The sequence below is a fragment of the Arvicanthis niloticus genome, chromosome 26 (assembly GCF_011762505.2).
Source record: "Arvicanthis niloticus isolate mArvNil1 chromosome 26, mArvNil1.pat.X, whole genome shotgun sequence".
In the NCBI taxonomy this organism is placed as follows: domain Eukaryota; kingdom Metazoa; phylum Chordata; class Mammalia; order Rodentia; family Muridae; genus Arvicanthis; species Arvicanthis niloticus.
Window position 1 is genome coordinate 28,544,251 of NC_133434.1, and position 12,749 is coordinate 28,556,999.

At 44.7% G+C, this 12,749-nt stretch overlaps 1 protein-coding gene across 3 annotated transcripts in view; it reads right to left on the minus strand.

The window, feature by feature from the left end:
• The window catches only part of Tln2 (talin 2), a 412,083-nt gene that overhangs the window by 129,887 nt on the left and 269,447 nt on the right, over positions 1 to 12,749 (minus strand). For all 3 annotated transcript variants that reach the window (XM_076925417.1, XM_076925418.1, XM_076925416.1), the window contains 4 exons: positions 6,751 to 6,918; positions 5,018 to 5,312; positions 2,636 to 2,802; positions 546 to 674 (listed from right to left, as the gene is read on the minus strand). In XM_076925417.1, coding sequence (XP_076781532.1) covers positions 546 to 674; positions 2,636 to 2,802; positions 5,018 to 5,312; positions 6,751 to 6,918 — 759 coding nt within the window. The remainder of the gene's footprint in view (positions 1 to 545; positions 675 to 2,635; positions 2,803 to 5,017; positions 5,313 to 6,750; positions 6,919 to 12,749) is intronic.

Here is a 12,749-nt window from a genome sequence, read left to right on the forward strand (position 1 = left end):
TTGGCCCTCATCTCTCCACATTTTAGTTTGAAGGTCTCCTAGAAACATCCATGTAAACACATTTTTTAAAAATGTATTTTGTGCCTATTATTTTCAATTCTTTCACTGGAATAAACATTCTGAGAAGAAATGACAAAAATGTTCATTCTGCCTCCCTTCCCAGTCTCACCCTGCTCCATAGCTCTAGTCTAAAATTCTCCACAGAAAACTACAAAATTCACTGCTTTTAACAGGATGGGAACTTAGCGTGCCTGGTCCTGCTGGATGTGTCCATTAATGCAAGAAAAAAAGGACCCCAATCTTCCAGGAAAAGCACTGCATTCTATTGCTGAATGCTGACCTCTGAACCCAAGCCTTTGGCAGCCCTGAACGGAAGCAATTTTTCAAACTGTGTGAATTCCATTAAAGTACCCAAACTATCCAACATTGCTAACTTTGATCTGGCATTCTTTATATAGGTATCATTTTGGTGATTTGACTTTTCCCCCCACAAGTAACTCCTAGCAGTCACAAATGGCACCCTAAAAGCTAGTCTGTTTCCTGACCTCCAGCCGGTTAACAATTTTTTTCTTAATAGCATTCTGTGCAGCGGCATTGGTTGCTACTCGGAGACCCTCGGCAGCTTCTCTCAGCCTTTGCTGCTGATCTTCGTTCTCTGGGTTGGCTGCAGCCCCCTGCAAAGGTAGAAACAGACATTTCAAGTGACCCAGGGTCAGTAGGCTGCAACTAGAGACATACCTTTAGTCTTACTTCTTTCTAATAATGCCTAGTATGGCTAGGTTAGCAGCTGTGGGCTAGCAGGCTGTGTCGATGGATGTGTGGTGTCCACAGCCTCCCGAATAGCACATCCTCAGCCCCTATCAACACTATCTTCACATACTAAGATCAATCCTGCATGCAATTGTAAGAAACGGCACTATAAATCACACTGGGTATCTCTACAAATTACTTTGTAGGTGTAATTTCAAAAAACTCAAAGCTTCAAAGACACCTGCAGCATTATCATGATGCCCCACATTAGTAAGCATGCTTTTTATTGATGTATCAGCTAAAAATCTAAGCAAAAAAGAAACGTATTTTATTCCAGTCTGGAGTTTAGTTTTACAAATCTTGTAAGATAAAGTGCCCTGAAAATTTTCTCCCAGGAAGAGAAACAATTGTGTGGAGACCATTTACTCAACAACAACAAAATAAAAAAAAACAAAAACAAAAAAATCCTCCCTTTTGCTGAGCTGCATCGCTATTATGTCAAACATTAAAAGGACAAAAAAAAAAAAAAAAATTAATTCTCATTGTAGAAAAAAAAACCAGAATGGTTTCTACCAGAGATGGATGGAAGGAAGGAGAAGACAGCCAGACAGACAAAGGATGGATAACAGCGAGACGCTCAGGGTGTGGGAGGGAAGGGGAGTGAGCGCTGATGCTCTGTAGCCTGGAAGGGGAGTTACGGCTGAGAACAACTAGCTGTTTCCTCTAAAGCCTTGCAAGGAGCGGGTGCTCAGAGTGACGGACAGGAGTGTGTGTGATCGTGATCAATTTAAAATTCTGATTTGAACAAAGAGGCTCCGATAGACATCTCCCCGTCAGATATAAGAAGAACGCATATGTAAATGGCTTTCTCAAGGATGATTTTATCTTAACTGGTGTGACGGACACCCCGATAGCTCATGTCCTCACATAACTGATGGAACATTCCAGGGCAAAAGTAAACAGGGAAAGTGAAGGTTCCACTGGGAAAAGCATGATGGGAAGGGGCAGGGAGGCCACAGTGGCGGGGTCTACCGAAAGACCCCAAGGAAAGTTTGCTAAAGGCCATGAAGAGAAATCCTGAGACAAACATCTGGGACCCAACTTCAAAGAGTGAAGCTGGTGCCCTTGGCTGGCAGAACAGTATGGTACCCACACAGCTGTGAATGCGTTGTGCAGGCCCACACCCCTAGTGCCCCGGTACTTCATCGGAACCTGTTCTTAGCATCTCGTCGGTTTTACTAGACACACAGAATTCCAAGGTCAGGAAAGGCTGAGTTAACACTGGAAGAATATACTCATTTTCTTCCCTTGAGACAAAATAGGATGAGTAATTTTGATTGTCCACGGTGTGATTTAGAATCACCATGGAAACACCCCTTTGCGCATGCCTGTGAAGGAGTGTCTAGACTGAATTATCTGAGGTGGGAAGACCCCCTGTAAGTGTGGGTCACCCCATTCCACGGGCTGGGTCCTAGACCAAATAGAAAATGGGAAGGCGGCTGAGCACAGGCATCGACCTCTCTGCTTCCTGATTAGGGACGTGATGTGACCAGCTACAACTGCTCCAAGACATGAAGGACTGTGCCCTCAAATCGCCAGCCAAAAGAAATCCTTCCTCCTTTCCTTAGGCGACCTGTTGCAGCAACGAGAGAATCCACGATGCTGGCGTTAGTCGCTATGCTTTGCTGTCTGCGCTAACTCAGCACCTCTTTCTCAAGTTCAACGAAGACTCCCCCGCTACCCTAGGTGTGCTAGGTGTCACAGAGCCACTCAGGTTTTCAACGAGGAGAAATCCAAACTTCATCCTTCACTTTTGCAGGTAAGCTTCAAGTGCTAACACCTAAGTTGTTCGTTTACATTTCAGGACAAAAGACGAACGCCCTACCTTCGCAGCTTCCACCATGCGGGCAGTGGAGTCAGCCAAGAGCTTGGCAGCTGCCAGGAGCTTCTTGGAATTCTCCATGTCAATCTCAGCCTCTGCATCTGACCTCATGGCGTTGACGAGATCTGATGTGGCCTGGGCCAGCACCCGGGCTTGGCGTACCATTTCACCTAAAGGACAGGATAGAAAGTGTGGGCTTTTATTCACCATTCTGTCTAAGCACGACTTCAATGGTGGGGGGGGGGGGTTGTTTTGCTTTTATTTCCTGTTGTTTGTTTTAAATAGGCTTTCCTATGTCTCAGGTCAACCTCTAACTCTCTGTATAGCCAAGGATGGTTTGGATCTGCTAATACTCTTGCCTCTACCTCCTCAGTGCTAGAATCATAGGCTTGCTCCACCGTGCCTGGTTTAGGAGCTGCCAGAAGCAGAACCCAAGGTTTTTTTGCACACCAGCCAGGTAGTTTACCAGACTGAGCTACACCTCCGGGTTCTGGTCTGGAGCTTTTATTACTGCTTGTCCTTGCTGTGCATGTGACTTTACGAAAGCCTATTTCAACTTTCCTTGGGAAGTGGGAGGGCTATTAAGACGCAATATTACAAACGAAACCACCTCAGGAAAAGGACTGGTTCCTCTCCCAAAGCTTTTCTGAGGGAAGACAAGCTTTTATACACACAAGCATGTGCTAAAATCAGTGTGGTGAGTTCGATGGCCTTGTGGGACAGAAAAAAAAAAAAAAAAACAGTGGGGAAACTGATGAAATTGGAATACTATGGGTGGCTAAAGGGACATGCCCATGAATGCTCTGACAAATGTGCAGGAGTTGTGGAAGATGTTAGAAATGGGGGAAAAGGAGAGAGCGGGCTCTGCCCCCTCTGCAACTTTTAAGGAAAGTAAAGCTCGAACTATTCTAAAATAAAAGATTTATGGAAAATAAGCCAAGAACAAGAAGAAGACTAGCAGACAATCCAATTGTACACAGCGTTCCAGGTTTGTTAGGAAATTAAGAAGCATATAAAAGACCATGAGATAATTTACCCAACAGCCATCAAACACTTTCCAGGTCTATGGTACACACCTGGAATCCCTGGACATCACTGGCTAACATGGAAGGAGTATCACAAGGACAAGGCTAGCCCTGACTAAAGAGTCTATCTCCAAAACCTAGCCTATCAAAAGGGCCCACCCAGGAGTTGTTATACAATATGGTCATATCCTGGCAAAGCAGACTTCTTACAGGTAACTGGTAGGGTTGCAAATCCTTTTTTGGAGAGAAATCTCATTAAGAAGTTTAAACTTCAAAAATCCATGTATCAGGTGGCTGGGAAATTCCACAGAAAGGCTTTGCTAGAACATACGAAACTCCAAAAGCAAATGAGGACACATTTTCAAGAAGGCTCTGTGTAGGAACATTTTTGTAAAAGCAAAAAAAAAAAAAAAAAAAAAAAAAAAAAAACCTGGGAAATGGAATATCTATTAACAGATAACCAGTCCACGGGCTGGAGGCTAAGCTCGGTGGTGGAGCGCTTACCTAGCATGCAGCCAGAACCCTGGGTTGGAGCCCTAACACTGAGAAAAACAGATAATCAGTTAAGCTACAATGACGCTTCCAAAATGTACGCTATACTGTCATGAAACATCAGATGTATAGGTGGACATGGGGAAATGCATACGTAGGACACAGTTACATTTGTATATACTGGGATATGTTCTGACAAAGGAGAGAAGCCATGAGGTGATAATGGCAGGCTGACTTGTCCACTCTAGCAACCATTTTACCATAGGTCAGGATGGAATACTGTGGCCAGCTCTGGGGCTGCAGAGGCCACAGTGACAGGACACATTCAGAATGTACTTTTCAATAAACCGAAGAGGCACACTGCATATACAGTTGCAATTTGCAGCATGAGTATATTGCAGTACATGAAAACATCCCACCCTATGTCTCCCCAGAAAATGCTAACAAGGGCTGTGGTTTGGGCCCTTCCTTCGGTCCCATCTGCTGTCTACTGTCCCTCCTGGTTCTCTACAGTGACCTTGGGAGAGATTTCTAGTGGGCTTTGAAAGAAATGTCTTCGTTCCAAGCTTTGTTCCTGCTTCTTTTGCTGGCTGCTCTGACTTTACAACTATGTCTTGAGTATAGGACCAAAGGGACATATTCAAATTATGAATTCGAATAAGGAAATTCTGATGACGTTTTTAATTGTGCCCCTGGAAGAGAATGTCGGGCTCCCAGATCTTTCTCTGTGCCACGATGGGAAAGTTTTAGATCAAGGAAGATGCATTGTTGCTCTTCCTCCTTACTCCAGAGGTCACCTAGAAAGTGACCATCACCATGAGGAACACCCAAACCACCCAGTCCTTCCTCTCCCAAACCAGTGTCTCACCAGCATCGCCCATGGAACTGAAGATACTCTCAGTGACACACATAATGGTGTCAGTGGCCTGGTCGTAGCGGCCAATGGGCTCGCCTCGGCTGGCAAACTGCCGCACATGCTGCAGGAGGTCGTGTAGGGCCTGGCTGACCACGCTGGCTGCTGCGCTGACCTGCTTCAGGAGCTCACTGTCACCTGTGGCTGCCTGGCAGGCACGGACACAGTTTTCCACAGAGCGGTCCACCAGCTTCCCAGCTTCGATGAGCTGCTCCTGGCACACAGGAGAGCTGATGGTGGGGCTCACTACCTAGAAAGACACAGATAGGTTTACTGCAGTAGATGTTCCTGGTGCCCCAGGGTGTCTGGCATCTCCCTCAGGTCCCTCTGTCCCTCACTTAGCACACATACCAGGGATCCGACTCATCCAATGGGGTAACCTCTACACTCTTACACTTTTATGATTTGAGAAGTCCTGCTAATTAGTCATGCACGGCAGTCCTCATTACCTGGTACTTAAATAAGGACAAAGTCCTGACAGTTTCTAATTCTATGCTTTTCCTCTTAGGATACCCTAAGTGCATCTTCTAGTCTGAGGAAAGACAATTGACTATCTAAGAGAATTGCACATATTTTCCAGAGGCATCTGAAACACTGCTTGTGTTTCCTTAAAGACTAGGGAAAGTCTGTCAGTTCCCTGTGGACTCCAGGACCAGCAGGAGGATCACTAAGGGTGCCTCTGGATGCTCCAGATCCTATAGGGGAGGTCGGGGAGGGGTGAAGGGGAATGCCAGCCCTTCAAACACTGAGCTACAAAGCTAGAGATGGAATTCCCAGCAGCAGAAGCCTCCCACCCTCAGAGAAGCACACATGCATGATGGAATGGGAAGGCACCTGGGATCAGACAGGTGTAAGTCATACCCTAACTCTGCTGCTTATTTCCATGGCTGAAAGCACCTCACTAACACTGATGCTGCATAATGTACAGGACTGCAAGGAAAAGCCAATCAGGTGATTCTGACACAATGAACACACCCTGGAGCCGCTCACAGTGTCAGGATGAACTGGCCTCTCTGGGAAGCTGTGAGTTCAGTACCAACCCCTTTACAACCTTGTGCCATGAATTGCAAAACCTTTTTTTTTTTTTTTTTTTTTTTGCCTTTTTATACCCCTGCCCCAAGACAGAGTTTCTCTGTATAGTCCTAGCTGTGTGTAGACCAGGCTGGCTTCAAACTCAGAGATGTGCTTGCCTCTGCCTCCAGAGTGCTGGGCCGGGATTAAAGGCACACTGGAAATAAGATGCACTGGGAGGCCCAAAGTGAGACACAGCAATCTGCTTCTAACAATAGACGAGCCAACAATAAAAGCAGAATTAAGAATGCTTATACTAAGGTCCTGTCATGACTGACTGTGCTGGCGCCCAACTTTGATTCCAGTACTTGAGAGAGAGAAGCAGACAGATTTCTCTGCGCTTAAGGCCGGCCTGGCCTCCCAATAGTTCCAGGAGAACCAAGATACATAGTAAGACTTTGTCTCTACTCCAAACCCCTTGCAAAACAAAACAAGAACAAACAAAAAAAAAAAATCAATGAAAACCCAAAAAACCCAACCAATCATCAACCAAAACAAAAATCCTACTCATGTCTCTTCCTCCATCTGAAATAAGCTCTAGAGATCAGACGACTTAAGGACTGGTGGCAGGTGAGAGTGTGGCACTGCAGGGAGGGCTGGCACGCCAGCTGGCTTACCTTAGCACATGCCACGAGCTGTGAGGTGGAGAGAGCACACTGGGTGGCTGCGGCGATCACCCTGTTCTGTAGGACGGTGTCTTCAGCCACCTGGGCCACATTCTTCGCCTTGAGGACTAACATGGCAGCAGCGTTGGCAACAGCTTTAGCTAGACTCATTAAAACATCCTAAGAAAAGGGGACCAAGGTTATTCATTATCATCACCCTTCACACACTAAAACTGTGTGCAGTGTACCCAAACTGTCTATGAAAATTCCACTTGGTTTTTATCTTCATTACCTTGGGGTTTTCTTTTTCCCCCTTTATTTTTTGGAAGGACAATCCATCCTTGCAAGAAACTAAGGGAAAAAACTTGTATTTTGTAACACAGGTTTCAACATAAAACAGGTCAGGGCTGAGGAGACGGGGAGTCAATAAAGTGCAAGCAGCAGAATCTGAGGCTGGATGCCCAGCACATTAAAAAAAATTATTTAAAAAAAAAAAAAAGCCACCAGTAAATTGCACATGTTTGAAACGTGCTGAAACAGAGGCAGGCAGATTCTCGGAGCTCACTGGTCAGCCAGCCCAGTCTAACTAGTGAGCTTCTGATTCAGAAACAGACTCTGTCTCAAAAAGTATGGTGCAAAGTGACTGAGAGAGACATTTGACATTAAACTCTGGTGCACATATGCACACACACATGCATGCCTACCAAACACATGCACACACATATAAGTACATATATAGATCCTCCAGATATCACACACAAAAATGAAGCACCAAAATAAAAAATGAAACCAAAGAAACAGGAAGGATTTAATTGGCGATTCTCATTCGTGTTTTCACGCTGACCCTTGCCTCTTGTATGCGTGATGGATGTGTGGCATCAGGAGAAGCCAAAGAGATACACAGATGCCACCAGTACTACAATAGGTAGGCATTAAGTCATGGCCTCTGAGTCATCATGCCCCAGAATAGATTGAAAAGCAACCTTTCAGATGCCTAGCTTACACAAGCATCTGAGTTACGATCCAAAGTCAGCAGTCCCTCTGCATCCATAGGGCAACGTAGGACATACAGGGACTAAGCGCCAGTTCCTACAGCTGAAAAGCCAAGGACTACGCTGAACAGAGCTTATCTGCAGCATCTAGAACCTTCTGCATAGGGATTGGATTATGCAAAGTATTAGAGAACTTATATAAGTTAACTATGGCAAGAGGACGAAGCGTGGGGTATGCCTCAGTTGGTACACTGCTTGCCCAGTGGATATGAAGCCCTGGGTACCATGCCTATAAACTAGTTATGGTAGTGCCTGTCTGTAATCCCAGCACTTGGGCAAGGGAGTGTGGGGCAGGAGACCTGAACTTCAAGGTCATTTTGGCCTAGTCTAATTGATAGGACAGCTTAGATGACATGAAACCCTATATCAAAACAACAACCATGTCTAACTACAGCTGCTAGGACTTTGAGAATTTAAAGTTCAACTTATGGAAGGCATTCTGCCTACAGGAGGGACAATCCTTTGATTTGGGCCACCAGATCTGTCACCATCTGTTTGACCTGAGGAAGAACCACTTTTACATATAATTTACAGTGGTGCAAATACTGAGAGCACCTTAGTAGATTTAGAAACGCCTTCCCTAACATCCAAGCCATTGTTACTTTGAGTGAGCATGTCAAGGCTTTTCTCCAGAGGAAACGTGTTCAGAAGTCTTTAGTTATTCATCAGATAATATGGAAAAGCATGCTTGGCTTTAAATGTCAGGGGTACTCACTGGCTCTTGACAATGAGAGAGTTGATGAGAAAATATATTGGAAAGTGTGTCCAGTCTGTTAGTGTTTACAGCAGTGAAGAATACATTCAATGCAGGCAACTAAACGTGGCAAATAACCTAAAGAAGCTGCTTTGGGGCTGGAGAGGTGGCTTCTTAGGGAAAAGGCACTGACTGCTATATTTCATGACTAGAGCTTGTTTTCTGGGGACTACATGGTTGGAGAAGACAATGGACTCTCCAAGTTGTCTCTGACCTCCACATGTATGCAGTGGGAAAGTGGTAAGCATGAAAACACACACACACACACACACACACACACACACATACACACACACGCACAAATGGAATAAAATAGACCTTGATTTTAAAATAGACAAAACCAAAGTGCCCTTAAAGTACACACCATGTACTGTGGCCCTTCATGGATCCATGACAGTACAGTATCTGGGTGTCCAAGAAAACACTGTAAATCATGAAGCTTTTAGAAGTCAAATGATGCTTGTCTGCTGTACAACTGCCAGGAGTTGTTCCCAAGGTGCTGCCCCTTACCACCCCACCCCCCATGGAGCTTGGACATTTGCCTCTGAAATTCAGGTTAAAAGCAATTTGGACATCATGAATTACTAACAAGATTTTTAAACCTAGCTTTCTGAAGCTGACCAGGACATTCCTTCACGCAGGGACCAAGACTGGGTCACCCACAACTACAACTGTCACAAAGCACTTTGTTCGAGTCATTGAAAGACATTCTCCTTCTATTAATTTTGCCCAAATACAGTCAGGAAAAGAAAAGGATACTGCAGTTATAGCTGCTGGCCAGTCTGTGTCAAACTTCTCAATAAGCCCACTATTGTGGATCTCATGTGAAATAAATCCTTGTTGGTTCTGGGAACACGAAGTACATTGAGAACCCAAGGGAAGCTTTGCCGTGGGACTCAAGACCCAGAAAAACAGAGTGGAAGTCCTGTGCCAGGTGGCCCCATGGCTGCAGGAGGGAGGCTGAGGAGTACTGTCCTACGACACTAGTCACCATCTACACACCCCACTCTCTGGAACATTCCACCTTGTCTCTGAACCTGGCTCCTAGCATGGCCAAAGAGAAACAGGCAGGAAGCAGGGCCTGCATCTGAACATGGTGGAAACAATCCATCAGAGGAAGCAAAGCTTCAGAAAACTACAAGGGCAAGTCACATGCCTTATGGGAATCCAGAGCATCACCTCCATTACCCTAAATACAGGCAAAAGTATGTTTTTTGGGTTCACACTTGAGTACAAGCTCGAGTGGCACTCCTCAGGAGCTCTCTACCTTGGTTTGTTTGTTTGTTTTGGGACAGAACCTCTCACTGGTCATACGTTTGCCAAGTCTTCTGGTCTCTGAGCCCCGGGGGATCCTCCTGATCTTCCCAGCCCTGACTTTACAAATATGTACTACTATATATTCACAGCTATAAACATGAGCCCTGGGGATTCAACTCAGGTCCTCATGCTTTGGTGGCAAGTTCATCACCGACTGAACCGTCTCATCAGCCCCCCAAAAGCAATCCTTCTGAGCAAAGTAAATCGAATACTTAAGGATAATGAAGCCTAGCAACAGCAGCTGGAACTAATATGGACCAACTTCCTAAGAGTTATGGGCCTAGGAGAATTACCTGTACAATATAAAAATGCAAGGCCAGCACAATGATAGCATGGAGATCTGGAAAGGACTCAGGATGGGGACAAAAAGAGGGGTCAGTAGGGTGTTATGTGGTCTGCAGTGATCTCTGCACACAGTGAAGCAGTTCCTGGAAATCCCAGTATAGAAAGTGACTTTCAGGAAGCTATGACTGGCACCCAGCCTACACCATGCACGAACATCTTACTGAACCTCAGGACATGAATGGGTGCTATGGTCCTTGAACCACAAGTACAGAGACAGGAAGGAGACATAGATACCTCTATGGATGAGAGTGTACATTTCTCTTTCACACATGCAATCATGATTTAGTCTATGTGACACATCCTATCCCTATAATTCTAGAGTAAATGGTATCATGGCTAGTTTTATGTCAACTTGACACATGCTACGGTCATCTGAAAGAGGGAACCTCAATTGAGAAAATGCTGCCATCAGATCCAGTTGTAAGACATCTTCTTAAGCAGTAATTGATGAGGGAGGGCCCAGCCCATGGTGGATGATGTCATCCCTGGATTGGTGGTCCTGGGTTCTATAAGAAAGCTAGGCAATGAAGAAAGCCAATAAGCAGCACTCCTTCATGGCCTCTGCATCAGCTCCTGCCTCCAGGTTCCTGTCCTGTTTGAGTTCCTGTCCTGGCTTCTTTCAATGACAAATTACAGTGTGAAAGCATAAGCCAAATTATTGCTTCCTTCCCAAGTTGCTTTGGTCATGGTGTGTTGTCATAACAATAGTAACCCTAATTAAGATAAATGTCATGAAAAATGGCCACCCATGAGGCAAAACACCAGAATGCCAGGGGACACTAAGGGAAGGGAAGGTGTTTGATCTCTTTCTAGAAAATAGTATGATGTCACTGACCAATGAAGAGGTGGTCAAAGGGGATGTAGCCAAAAAGGCATCCTCTTGCATCATGGGAAAGATGTATTTAGAGTATCAAGCAGTTGATACAAAGATGTCTGCTTTTTCAGGTCAGAGAGATGGCTCAATGGTTAAGAGCACTGGCTGCTCTTCCAGAGCTGAGCTCAGTTCCTAACACCCCATAATAGTTCACAATATCTATAACAGGATCTGATATCCTCTCTGGAGTACAGTGGTGCTTGAAGAGAGAGCACTCAAACAAAAATAAACAAACTTTTTAAAAAATAAGTATTTTTTAAACAATATTTTTCTGAATTTGGTGGTATATATGATGTCAGTTCTTATACATTTGAAATTCTAGCGTGCATGAAGATTTGTGTTCAATTCCCAATACCACATACTCAAAGCACAGTGGAACACACATGTAATCATAGCATGTAGGAGATGAAGGCAGGATGAAAGTTCAATGTAAACCTCAGATACAGAGTGACCTTGCAGCCAGCTCATGTTACCTGAGACCATACTGCAAAGACTGAAATAAAAGGGTTGAAAGAACAGCCAAGTGGTTTGGAGTGCTAGCGGTTGCTGCAGAGGACCTGAGTTCAGTTACCACCACACACTCTGGGTGGCTCAAAACTGACTGTAACTCTATCCCCAGGGGATCTGACACCTTCTTCTGGCCTCTTGAGGATACCCTCATACACATGTATGTATGTATGTATATATATATATATATATATACACACACACAGATACACACATTTACATAAATAAAAATAAAATAGATTTTAAAAAGTAAAGTGCAGTGAACTTCAATTGAATCACCATACAATGAATTTGATAGATTTGGATAAGGGAATCCTTCTGGGAGCATAGCTTAGAAATATAATATTCTAATCGGGATAGACTTATGTATTACTTGCAAAATCAGAGACTTTAAAAGGGAATATGGGTTTCTGGCCCCCAAGTATAAGAGCAGAACGTACTCTGTCTCGGTCTTAACACTTGTACTGTGGGGTGAGGTTAGGAAGGAGCAGACAAGCTGAGATATTGTCCAAGCTTCAATATGGTGGAACTGGCAGTGAATCAAGCCAGCTGCAAACAGTAGCACCAGCTGCTCAGCAGAGGACGGGCAGCATAAGACTCTAGTATTGAAAAGTAAGGATCACAAAAATGACTTCTCAGTTAGGGGTCACTCAAACTCTCAGCCTTCTTACATGGCGAGATCTGAGCTCAGGCAGCAAGTGCCTGTTGGATTAGCCTGAATTAAATACCCAGATCCTACTTTAAGAAATGCAATAACATAGAAAACACTTCTTAAAAAGTAAAGGCCAGAGCTGGAGATACAGCTTAGTGTGCATAGCAGTGTACACTTGTAACCGAAGTCCTGGGGAGGCTAAGAGAGGCGGATCTCTGCCGCTTGACTTCCTGTCAGCCTGCCTCAATCAACAATCCCCAGGTCCTAGTGAGAAACTTTATCTCAAAAACCGAAGCAGCATCCTGAGAGATGACATCAGAGGCTGACCCCGCTCGTACGCGCAAGCACACCAACACCCCAACAACACAAATTAAAAAAAAAACAACAAAAAGTGAGTCCATTAAAAGATACTCCCCACAAAATAAAACAAGACTTGCTGAGAATGGGGAGTGTGGAGGTGGGGTGGCCAATACAAATGATTCACAATTACTGTATCCACTTTTATGGTTA